Source organism: Haematobia irritans, chromosome 2 (assembly GCF_050003625.1).
Source record: "Haematobia irritans isolate KBUSLIRL chromosome 2, ASM5000362v1, whole genome shotgun sequence".
Classification (NCBI taxonomy): domain Eukaryota; kingdom Metazoa; phylum Arthropoda; class Insecta; order Diptera; family Muscidae; genus Haematobia; species Haematobia irritans.
Window position 1 is genome coordinate 185,299,868 of NC_134398.1, and position 13,062 is coordinate 185,312,929.

Genomic DNA, 13,062 nt, shown 5'->3' on the forward strand with positions numbered 1-13,062 from the left:
GGAAGTCAAAAACAGATAGATTTTAATTATTGGTTAAGCCAGTGTTGCCAGTATTTTGTTGGCTCCCAAAATCCTAAAATTGGTTTTCTTAGACTCCGTGAAAGAATACCATTATTTTCTTGAAATATGGTTGGGGTGATCAAATTCCTTATCTGCGTATATAAGCCTCTTGAGTTCTTAATCGGGATATAATTTTAAAACTGCTCCATAAAAAATTTTTAAACATTTTTTCGAATTCAGCAGATAAAAATATATGAGAAAAGTTGTCTCTCATCAAGTGTACATTTTCAGTGTAAACTAGTGTTATTAAAGCCAAATTTCAACCGGATCGGATAACATTTTCTCCTCCTTGAGGCCTCGAAGGTCAAGTCTGGTTATCGGTTTAAATGGGGACCGTATATAAACATAGACCGATATTCCAAATTTCAACAACTAGTTTTAATTACTAACTATACTTCAATCAAATTCTATAACTGTATATAATCCTTTTTAGTTTGATTCAAAATTGATTGATTGTTAAAAAAAAATTAATAAAACAAATAGTTTAATTATAAAATTAATCGTAACTTTTAATTTTTTAATTGAAAGTTTAAAAATTTTAATCATTGACTTAATGTTTCTAGTTTGATTAAAAGCTTAATAGTGCCCATTAATTTTTTAATTCAAAACGTTTTCAACTTCAATCAACTTTTTTTTAAGTTTTTCTAAAAGAAATCTTATCTGTTCTATAGAATTTTATTTCTATAGAAAATGTCAAAATTTTATTTCTAAGAAAATTTTGTCAAAATATTAGTTCTATAGAAAATATCAAACTTTTATTTCTATAGAAAAATTTGCCAAAATTTTATTTCTATTTGTCAAAATTTTATTTCTACGATTTTTTTTTCAAAATATTAGTTCTATAGAAAATATCAAAATTTTATTTCTATAGAAAATTTTGTCAAAATTTTATTTCTAGGAAATTTTATCAAAATTTTATTTCTATAGAAAATTTTGTCAAAATTTTATTTCTAAGAAAATGTCAAAATTGTATTTCTATAGATTTTTTTTCAAAATTTTATTTCTATAGAAAATTTTGTCAAAATTTTATTTCTAAGAAAATATCAAAATTGTATTTCTATAGAATTTTTTTCAAAATTTTATTTCTATAGAAAATTTTGTCCAAATTTTATTTCTATAGAAAGTTTTTTCAAAATATTATTTCTAAGAAAATTTTGTCAAAATATTATTTTTATAGAAAATTTTGTCAAAATTGTATTTCATTCGTTGTGTTTTGTTATAGTTGGTTTATTCTTCAATCATTATTGTGGTTTTTGATTTCAGCTTAAAACCATGCATTAACTAAACTACAAGTGTAGCTTAACCAACACAGGAAACGAAAAAAAGTTTGTACAAAGATTTATTTCGGTAAAAACCGACTATCACAAACCTTTTTCGGAAGGTTCAAGTGTGGTTCACTTTGGGTTTTGTGAACTACCAGAATTTGTTTGATATGATAATTGTTTGATAGTTTTGCTTCATGTAGAGGATGCCGATGAGGAATGTGGTAATTCCGAAACGTGCATCAATCCAACCATTTTGCAGTCTATAGGGCTTTGCCCAAATAAATTTGAGAAACATTATTTTCCTCTGTTTGTTAAGCTACACTTGTAGTTTAGTTAATGCATGGTTCTAAGCTGAAATCAAAAACAACAAAAATTTTATAGAAATTTTTTTCAACATTTTATTTTTGTCAAAATTTTTTTTGTAGAAAATGTCAAAATTTTATTTCTATAAAAAATTTTATCAAAATTTTATTTCTATAGAAAATTTTGTTAAAATTTTATTTCTATAGAAAATTTTGTCAAAATTTTATTTCTATAGAAAATTTTGTCAAAATTTTATTTCTATAGAATATTTTGTCAAAATTTTATTTCTATAGAAAATTTTGTCAAAATTTTATTTCTATAGAAAATTTTGTAAAATTTAATTTCTATAGAAAATTTTGTAAAATTTTACTTCTATAGAAAATTTTGACAAAATTTTATTTCTATAGAAAATTTTGTAAAATTTAATTTCTATAGAAAATTTTGTCAAAAGTTTATTTGTATAGAATTTTTTTTTTTCAAATTTGTATTTCTATAGAACATTTTGTCAAAATTTTATTTCCATAAAAGATTTGTCAAAACTTTATTTCCTTAGAAGAGTTTGTCAAAATTTTATTTCCATAGAAGATTTTGTCTAAATTTTATTTCCATAGAAGATTTTGTCTAAATTTTATTTCTATGGAAAATTTTGACAAAATTTTATTTCTAGAAAATGCAATTTTGTTTAACACTGAAAAAAATATTGTCGTGAGGTCAAAGATTTCATGTCTTTAAAATACGAATGCAAATTTTGCTTAGCATAGAAGACGCATTACTCTAGTATAAAGTTTTTTCCTTGACCAAAGGTCGATAAACTTTTCAATGAAGTCGTATTGTCCTTATAATTAAGTGATTTGATTTAAAAATGGATATCATAACATGGAAGAAAAAATGTTTGGGCTAAGGTCAACTTGACTTTAATAATTTAGAAAAAATCTTTAAATTTAATGAAATTGTCTTTAAATTTGTTGTCTTTTTTCATCTTGACTACAAAGCAAAAAATCGTTCAAATATAGGACATGTTTTTCAACACTTTATTTTAAAGACGTTTTTTACTTGAAACACAGCATAATTTTTACTAGAAGTCGAGTCTTAATTTGGAAAATAAAGTCGTCGTTAACTTGTTTTTAAAGGACTTTGATAGCATATGAAGAAAAAAAGCTGAAAAATCGAAAAATTAAAATTTGCTTCCCAGAAGCAAGTACACAAAACCCGATTTTAAAAGAGAATTGTGTCTTAAAAGTATCCTTACTTGTAGTCTCCGCTTCTTTGGCTCGGAATCAATACCAAATTTTTTAAAGTGAAGACAAAATCTTTGGAACCGGTTATGCTTTTTTTTCAGTGAAACCTAAAAATTCGTTACATTTTGTATTACAGTTTCAATATCGAAATTTTGTTTTTCAAATGTCTTGCAAAATAAGCATCCATTTATTTTGAATTGCATTGTGAAGAATCTATTTTTAAAATTGTAATTTTCGCACACAAATTGCCAGCTGATTTCAAATGCCATCATAGACCAAAGAAAAAAGTCAAAATCTATAGAATCGTCATTATCGTGTGTGGTAATTACATGTAAGTGCAATCACATACAAGGAAAATTTTTGAAAAAAAATATAATTAGAAAATCTACATCAAATAATAAACAAGTTTTCAATTTAAGCAGAAACAAAAAAATTAAAAAGAAATATTAAAAAATATTAAAGTTTTCTTTATATTAAATTTCGCAAATTAACAACAATTGTATTTTTTACAGCATTGCATAATCTTGTGAATCAATATGGCTTTACCCGAGGAATTAGCTAAGAGTATGGAAAAATTCCAGGTACATAGTGATTATCTTAGAGACGAGGAAAACCGTGTTGTTATCTCGAATGTATTTTTTTGTTAATTTCAGGCTAAAAGCCCTTTACCCGTATTCCTTAAGGGTGGCCCAGCTGATAAGGTTCTATTCGGCCTTACCGTTGGTCTCTGCGGTATTGGTCTCATTGGTATTCTTGACATGGTCTACACCATGGGCTTCAAAAAGAAGAGTGGTTAAATGTCGGTGGATACAAAAAAAATAATAAATTTAAAATAAATTTCTCTATTTTGTAGAAAAATTCTTAATAAAATATGTGCAATAGACAAGTAAGTGATCAACTGAAAATGCAGAAAGTTTGTTTTTTTTTTTCTAATAATTGTAAATGAGTAAATAAAGCCACAAGAATTGTGGGTCCCCATTTTAGATACACTCAAAAAAGTCTGTTATAAAGAGCAGTCGGTGTTTGCTATTAAAAGCAAAAGAGCTTAATTTTCCAAATCCTGAAAAATTTTCAATTTTCATATGAAAAGCTAATTTGCTCATATCTCCTAAAATATGCGTAATAGAGCGAAAAGGACCTAAATTCGTGACAATCCAAAATTCCATCCAAACCATGTAAAATTTAAATTTTCATATTCTCATATCTCTTAACTTAATTCGTGATCGCCCCTAGAAAAATCGAAAATTCCAATCCTCTTTTATTAGAAAGTATTTTCATTAGAATTTCCAAAAGATTCTCCAAAAAATTAATAAATAAATAAAAAAGCCAGAAAAAACGTTAAATATTTTTTTGTACCAAAAGTCCTGACGGGAATCTAACAATAATTCCCAACGTGTTTCGATAGAACTTTGTCATTAATGGACACCCTTATTCGGGCTGCTAGAGTTAGATAAGAACGCAGTTATGTCCATATTTTCCAATTAAGATCTCAATTGAGTTTTAAAAAATATTCAATTAAGAAATTAATTGATTCAACAATTTCTTTTAATACAAATCAATCACAAAAATTAATAGTATCAATGTATTTTTTAATTGGATCAATTGATTTTTAATTGACTTTCAATTAATTGTTTAATGCATACTATTATTTCTGTGATTTAAGACATTTCAATTAAAAATTAATTGGATCAATTAATTTCGTCATTGAAGACAAAAAATATTTTTTTATGTGCAGAAAAATTTTTATTTGCTGTTATACCTTAATTTGAGAAATATTCTGATTTTCAACCAATAACTGTTTTTCCTTTCTCAGCAGACTTGCTGACGTGTCTACACGCTCACAAAAAATCGCTTCTGTAACATATACTCCCAAACATATTTTGCTTCAAGCATATACATTTTTGGCTATTGCCCAAACATTTATATGTTTGATCTCTTCCAATATATAATATGTTTGAAAGCATATTGGTCTAAACAATATATGTTTGGGTAGTCAATTTCCAAACATTTTGTATTTTTGCATCCAAATTCAATAATGTTGTCTTCCAAAAAACAATATGTTATTATGTGAACATATAATATGTTTGGAAGCATTTTGCACCCAAAAATATTATATGCTTAAAAAAATTCTCCCAAACAATATTGTGCTCAAAATTTTATTTATTTATTTATATATTTACAATCATAATGAATTATGAAAATAAACAGGTAATATAGGTGCTAACAACATAGGTTTTCGACCTGAATGCTCAAAATTTAGTTTCTGCCCAATTGTATATTCCCCGACATCTTTCTCACTTCCACGAGATTTTTTAGTTCTTAGCACCTTTTTCTGCAATACAAACATTGTAGAAGAAATTATTCAATTTTATGATTTTTTTTATTTTAATTTTACCTTTTGCCGGACGGGGATTCGAACAGCGGACCACACAGTTTGTAAGGATCAAAGAAGTAGCTGATCAATTGCCCAAGGAAAAATAAAATGTTAATTTTGTAATAACAAGCAACAACCACCAACTTAATTCAATATCGCTCCCTGTTAAATAGCGCTCCAAGCTACTAAACAAATATATGTTTATAGGTTATTTCTAAATTAATATATGTTTGCATCCAAGCATATTATATTTACAAACATTTTATGACCCAAACATAATATGTTCTAACATATTAACATATATGTCCCAAACATGTTCTGCTAGTTTATGAACATTATATGCTTGCACTCAAAAATATTGTGTTTAAAAATTTGTGTTCCAAACATATAATGTTTATAGCCAAACATATGAAAAACAGTCTTTTTCAACCGTGTACTAACAAATTTCTTTGAGTGTTTTTAATTAAAAATTAACTTTACAATCCGAACTACGAACGAATCTGTTTGAACAAAATCGGATTATTAATCTGGAACAAAATCAGATTATTTCAAGTCCATTCACAGAGCTATAGTTTGCCGGCACACCGTAGATGGCACTGTTTCTTCCGCAAAGGTCTATGGTAGAGTGATGCACGTGACACGAAATTGTCGAGACTCACGCGTAATTATAAATAAATAACATCAGTTATTTCATTCAACATAGTAAATAAAAACGCTTATACAATTTTGCATTTCTTCATTCAAATTTGTTAGACCGTTACAAAATGAAATTTTTCATTCACAACATTGTGAATTAGCAATATGTGATTGTGACTTACATGAGCAAAAAGTTGATAGCTTTTATATTAGGCATAACCTAAATACGAACGTTGTAGCATTTATATACGCTACATATGTATAGCTTTGTAGCTGAAGGCCGGTATGCACACATCTTGTTATTTATGCTAACGAAATTTCCGGTAGCGTTCAATTTAGCATTTTGAGAAAAAAATACAAGTATGATTAATGGCGTCGTAAAATATACATAGTCCTACTATGTAAATCTACCACTCAAAAAACAAAACAATGTAAAGGGTGATTTTTCAAGAGCTTTAGGAAAAAACTGAACTATTTATTTGACGCGATAGTACGGTCCTTATAATTTCATGTTTGAAGAATTTTTCATGTAAATGTTGACCGCGACTGTGCCTGAAAAGGTCCATTCGCTCACTCCAATTTTGGCATACTCTTTTCAACATTTATATCACAACCCTGCCAACATTTTTTGAATTTGGGGACGCTTCTGAGAATCCCCACTACGTCGAAAACAATCATATACGACATCAAAAACTCGTCGGAAAAGCGCCGTCACTATTGAGAAGTTGTACCACGCCAAGTTACTACGAAAAAGTTTCTCATCAGTGCAATTATTAGGTGCCTATTTAGATCAATTTCGAAGGACGCCAATAAGAACCCCTGCAAACTATCAGAAAAAGTGCATTTTAAGGTATTTGTAGAAGAATCATTGTGGTCAAGTAAAACACGATTGTGTAGATGTTTATTGATTTGATTAAACATTTATAATTTCTTATAAATAAAATATTTTTCGGTTTATCTCATCACATTTAACATAATTTTTTGCTTTAATAAAAGAATGATGTTGAGTTTTAAGTAGCAAGTTACATATTGCAGAGTCTATCAGCCAGTTTGTTTATTTTCGATGGAGACAGCGTGCCTGGAAAAATATTTGAAAAACGATCACTTTATTCTGTTTGGAAAGTCGAAAATTGTTCACCATATACCTTTCACAATTTTAAGCGTAATATCTATGTCTTCAATACTTTATTTTCGTTTTTATTTAAATAAAATATAACACGCTGGTTGCGCTTGGCGTTTCACAAAAAAATAAAATGGCTCTTCTAACAGTAGTGATGGCAAAATACTTTCATGTACATTTTGTACTTTTTGATATGCTTCCCCCATCACAGTTCGCGATGGTTGTGGTGACATTTACGAGTCTGTGGTAGCGATGAGGATGAAATGGAACTTTGAAATGCTGGCAGGGAATGGACTGAATAGTCTAAGGGAGCCTGAAACTAAATCAGGCCACCATTTTAACTTAACATTTCGCTCGGTATATCACGAATGAATGCTTAAATGTAGTTTTCCAATGTGTCTATTAAACCAGGCTTGCTGAAAAGACACGGTATTTAATGTAGCCCCACAAAAAATTATGTAGAGGCGTCAAATCGCACGGTCAGACCGTCAACTGACCGGGTTCGAACGTGAAAGAAGATGTTTACCCAACAAATTCTCAGTAACTCCAGTGTGTGCTCTTGCATTTTGGGCAAAAAGTAGGATCCCTGCCAGCATTTCAAAGTTCCATTTCATCCTCATAGCTACCACAGACTCGTAAATGTCACCACAACCATCGCGAACTGTGATGGGGGAAGCATATCAAAAAGTACAAAATTTACATTAAAGTATTTTGCCATCACTACTGTTAGAAGAGCCATTTTATTTTTTGTGAAACGCCAAGCGCAACCACCTTGTTATATTTTATTTAAATAAAAACGAAAATAAAGTTCTGAAAACATAGATATTACGCTTAAAATTGTGAAAGGTATATGGTGAACAATTTTTGACTTTCCAAATAGAATAAAGTGATCGTTTTTCAAATATTTTTCCAGGCTCGCTGTCTCCATCGAAAATAAACAAACTGGCTGATAGACGCTGCAATATGTAACTTGCTACTTAAAACTCAACATCATTTTTTTATTAATGCAAAAAATTATGTTAAATGTGATGAGATAAACCGAAAAATGTTATATTTATAAGAAATTATAAATGTTTAATCAAATCAATAAACATCTACACAATCGTGTTTTACTTGACCACAATGATTCTTCTACAATTAACTTAAAATGCACTTTTTCTGATAGTTTGCAGGGGTTCTTATAGGCGTCCTTCGAAATTGATCTAAATAGGCACCTAATAATTGCACTGATGAGAAACTTTTTCGTAGTAACTTGGCGTGGTACAACTTCTCAATAGTGACGGCGCTTTTCCGACGAGTTTTTGATGTCGTATATGATTGTTTTCGACGTAGTGGGGATTCTCATAAGCGCCCCCAAATTCAAAAAATGTTGGCAGGGATATCATTTCACGGTAGTACCTACCATTCACACCGATAAACCGAACCAAATTGTGAGTTTTCTGGATGCATTGGTAGCTTTTGCAATGCTTCTGTCTGATCTTTACTCCAAAATCGACAATTCTGCTGATTGGCGTACCCATTTAGCCAAAAAAGAGATTCGTCGCTGAACAGCGTGATGAACTTTCTTAATGCGCCGTCCAGACTATAAGTTTATCTGGACGACAGTGCTCGTGTCGAACATATCCCAGATATTGGCCACACTATATGTTAAGTCCTACGCATATTATGTTAAGTACTGCTGTATGTTAATGTGATGGATAACACATTTTTCGATTATCGATATCGTATCGATTAGCCACACTGTAAGATTCTTTACGACGTGACTGTGACTGATCCGTAGAGGTGCGCCATATTCTTCAACCAACAGTTTGTCGAGCACCCCGAAAGTGATAGAGCGAAAAGGAGAGCCCATTGTCGCTCCGCGGTCTCTGTGCCGACGACACACTACAACTTACCACAGCCGAAGTCATCACCAGCGCAAAACCATCCAAAGCTGTGGGCCTTGACGGAATCTCTATGCTAATGCTGAAGCATCTGGGAATACTGGGAGTTGAGTACTTGACCAGACCCCTCAATTTGTCCTTAGAATCGCTTATTATTCCCGAAGTCTGTAAAGTGGGTAGGGTGATACCACTGCTGAAACCAGGTAAAGACGAGAGCAATCGTACAGACCGATTTCCCTTCTCTCGCCAGTAGGCAAGACAATTAAGGTACTACTCCTCCACAGCCTTGTGGAGAATTTTCCAGCTGCTAATAATCAACACGGATTCCGCAAAGTACACAATACGACAACAGCTTTGCATGACATTTCAACATATATAAATAGAGGACTCAATCAGCCCAAGCCGTATCACAGGACGATCCTTGTGGCGCTTGACCTATCGAAGACATTCGATACTGTCAACCATGCCAGATTTTTCAAGGACTTCGAGAACACGTCCCTACTGGCAGGAACCAAGCGTTGGGTTACTAATTATCTGTGCGGGCTTCAGTCGTACGTGGAATTTAGGGATAGGAAATCAAGACCCCGTAGAGTGAAACAGGGAGTTCTCCAGGGTGGGGTGATATCCCTCCCACCAAATCCTCACTATTCACTACATGGATGGCAGAAGTACGCGGGCAGTTGAATATTATTTTCGATGGTGAAACGATTATGACCACTGCATACCTCTGGATCACCTTTATGTAGAGACAAAGATCATCCCTATGCGTAGACACAACTACATGTTGTCACAGCAGTATCTCCTGGGTTGTTATCGCAGTATTCATTCAAACCACCATCTCATGGATACACAACCACCATCCAGGACCGTAAGGGTTGATATACATCATCTACAGTGCGAGATCCAGCGCTACAAAAGAGAGCCTCTAGATCAAGCAGAGTACCAGGCAGGTTTGAAGCGTTGAGAAGCTACGAGGTTAATCCTGTTCTCGGAGTCCGAAAACCGTCCATTGCTCAGGAGGGAAGAAACCTCCCACGGCAGAATTGGGTAGTTTTAGCCCAATTAAGATTAGGCAAGTGCAGCCGCCTGAAATCCTAACTATCAGTGATTGATAGCAGCATAGCTGACGTATGTCCACATGACACCCGTCTTCTTTTCTCTTGCCCAGCTAAACCAACCCGACTTACCACCAGATAACTCTGGACACAACCCACTTTAGTCGCAGAGTTCCTCGATCTGGCTACAAGCTGAAGTATCAAAGAGTATAACATAAAATGGATTAAATCACAATAAACTGTTACAAAAAAAACAAACACAGTCCGGAAAAACTTAAAGTCTGGACGGCGCATAAGTGACTACGTAATTTGGCAGCGTTGTTCGTTTGTAAGACCATTCATGGTTTTTTTTTTTAATTTGATTAGAATACTAAATACGGCATACTTATTTATTTATTTATTTTATTCATTAACATACTACAAAATATACAAAATCTTTTAAATTACCTTGTAGACCAAACGGAAGAAGCAAAACACGAAACGTACGTCAGCTATTTAAACCAATGTTGCCAAAAAAATAATAACTAAAAAAATTACCCTTTACAGTCATATTATGCTCGGCCCATGGCTTCAAATTACAAAATCGAGCTCTAAATTTCGGTTTTTCGAAATTTGTAAATCGCATTTCCGTACAAAAACGAGATACTAAATGTCAAAGAATATTTCGAGCCTGGTATTACTTTTGTATTGGGAGCCACCGTGGTGAATGGTTAGCATGCCCGCCTTGCATACACAAGGTCGTGGGTTCAATTCCTGCTTCGAACGAACACCAAAAAGTTTTTCAGCGGTGGATTATCCCACCTCAGTAATGCTGGTGACATTTCTGAGGGTTTCAAAGCTACTCTAAGTGGTTTCACTGCAATGTGGAACGCCGTTCGGACTCGGCTATAAAAAGGAGGTCCCTTGTTATTGAGCTTAACATGGAATCGGGCAGCACTCAGTGATAAGAGAGAAGTTCACCAATGTGGTATCACCATTAGCGTAGCTAGACAATTTTCCTAGGGGGGGCTATAGCCCCCCTAGCTAAAAATTTATAGACTGAACTCATAGGTTCAATTAATGTTTTATTTCATAAAATTGAATAAAAAATTAGACATCAAAATAACTCGACAATTAATTTATAATAAAGCAACTAAAAGTAAAGGGTGATTTGTTAAGAGCTTGATAACTTTTTTTTAAAAAAAAACGCATAAAATTTGCAAAATCTCATCGGTTCTTTATTTGAAACGTTAGATTGGTCCATGACATTTACTTTTTGAAGATAATTTCATTTAAATGTTGACCGCTGCTGCGTCTTAGGTGGTCCATTCGGAAAGTCCAATTTTGGGAAACTTTTTCGAGCATTTCGGCCGGAATAGCCCGAATTTCTTCGGAAATGTTGTCTTCCAAAGCTGGAATAGTTGCTGGCTTATTTCTGTAGACTTTAGACTTGACGTAGCCCCACAAAAAATAGTCTAAAGGCGTCAAATCGCATGATCTTGGTGGCCAACTTACCGGTCCATTTCTTGAGATGAATTGTTCTCCGAAGTTTTCCCTCAAAATGGCCATAGAATCGCGAGCTGTGTGGCATGTAGCGCCATCTTGTTGAAACCACATGTCAACCAAGTTCAGTTTTTCCATTTTTGGCAACAAAAAGTTTGTTAGCATCGAACGATAGCGATCGCCATTCACCGTAACGTTGCGTCCAACAGCATCTTTGAAAAAATACGGTCCAATGATTCCACCAGCGTACAAACCACACCAAACAGTGCATTTTTCGGGATGCATGGGCAGTTCTTGAACGGCTTCTGGTTGCTCTTCACTCCAAATGCGGCAATTTTGCTTATTTACGTAGCCATTCAACCAGAAATGAGCCTCATCGCTGAACAAAATTTGTCGATAAAAAAGCGGATTTTCTGCCAACTTTTCTAGGGCCCATTCACTGAAAATTCGACGTTGTGGCAGATCGTTCGGCTATTCATGATGAAATGTCAAAGTATACTGAGCATCTTTCTCTTTGACACCATGTCTGAAATCCCACGTGATCTGTCAAATACTAATGCATGAAAATCCTAACTTCAAAAGAATCACCCTTTAGTTCCACACTTTTCCCAGCAAAAAAATTGTGAGTTGTTCTAAAGGCACAACTTTAAAAGTACTTCGAAAAATGACTTCAATTATTTTAACTACACAGGAAGTTTTTTTACTTCATTTTTTTCATATTTTAATGTGTAATTTTTTGTTTTCTTTCTTTTTCAAATAGTTTAAAAAAGAGTAAGAATAAATAAATTGGTACAAATTATTCAAATTTTGCCACAAAACTGCTAAAATCGATAATTTTGGAAATTATTCGAGGAAAAACGTTTCAAACAAGCGTCAGAATGCATTAAAAATCATAAAAACAATGTAAAAATTATTTATTTGGGAAAATATCACAAAATTTTTTAATTCACATTCAAAACACTGAATTCGGATCTCACCTTAAGAAGTGATGCAAATTTATTGCAACGACTGTTGAAACGGTGGACATTTGTCCTATGACAAGCTCATATTACATTCATTGCTTCTCCGCCAATTTTGCACAACTTCTAGACCCAAAAAGAACATTTTCACTACTTTTTTGGCAACGCTTTTTCGCAGCATTATTAAGATATTAATTTATGAAAGAATAATTTTAATATCAATTACTATTTTTTAACTAAATTGACTAAACTAAATCAATCATAAGTTCAACCACAGCTTTATTTCATAAATATCTGAATTCAAACATTGCCATCGGCAACTGCTACCACAACCCAAGTAATTCGATTGTTCATGAAAGTCTTTAGCGGAACTTTGTGCGATTGTATATACTTGTTTAATTTTTATAAAAATTAAAAAAAACTATTGACAATTATTGAAAAATGGAAAATCACAAATAGAGTTTCAAATTCTGGGGGGGGGGCTAAAATTTTTCTGGGGGGGTCTAAGCCCCCTCCCCAGAGGCCTTCCTACGCTTATGGGTATCACAATGGACTGAATAGTCTAATGGCGTTTTCTTTTCTTGTAAAAAATGCGCACTTTTTTTGAATTTGCCTGGAAAATTTACTTTTTAGGTTCTTTTCTAAAAAAAAAACAGGCAAAAGTGCGAAAAGGCTTCGAATTCTGTT

At 32.5% G+C, this 13,062-nt stretch overlaps 1 protein-coding gene across 1 annotated transcript; it reads left to right on the plus strand.

The window, feature by feature from the left end:
• Positions 1-3,102: 3,102 nt before the first annotated feature.
• COX7AL2 (Cytochrome c oxidase subunit 7A-like 2) lies at positions 3,103-3,779 on the plus strand. Its single transcript, XM_075297019.1, has 3 exons — positions 3,103-3,197; positions 3,379-3,447; positions 3,520-3,779. The coding sequence occupies exons 2-3, from the start codon at positions 3,403-3,405 to the stop codon at positions 3,661-3,663; spliced, it is 189 nt and encodes a 62-aa protein (XP_075153134.1). The 5' UTR covers positions 3,103-3,197; positions 3,379-3,402; the 3' UTR covers positions 3,664-3,779.
• Positions 3,780-13,062: the final 9,283 nt, after the last annotated feature.

Bases quoted from the DNA above. Each gene is read 5' to 3' on its own strand.
- COX7AL2 (XM_075297019.1), top strand. From the start codon at position 3,403: ATGGCTTTACCCGAGGAATTAGCTAAGAGTATGGAAAAATTCCAG. The intron at 3,448-3,519 runs GTACATAGTGAT...TGTTAATTTCAG, and splicing joins AGAGTATGGAAAAATTCCAG to GCTAAAAGCCCTTTACCCGT.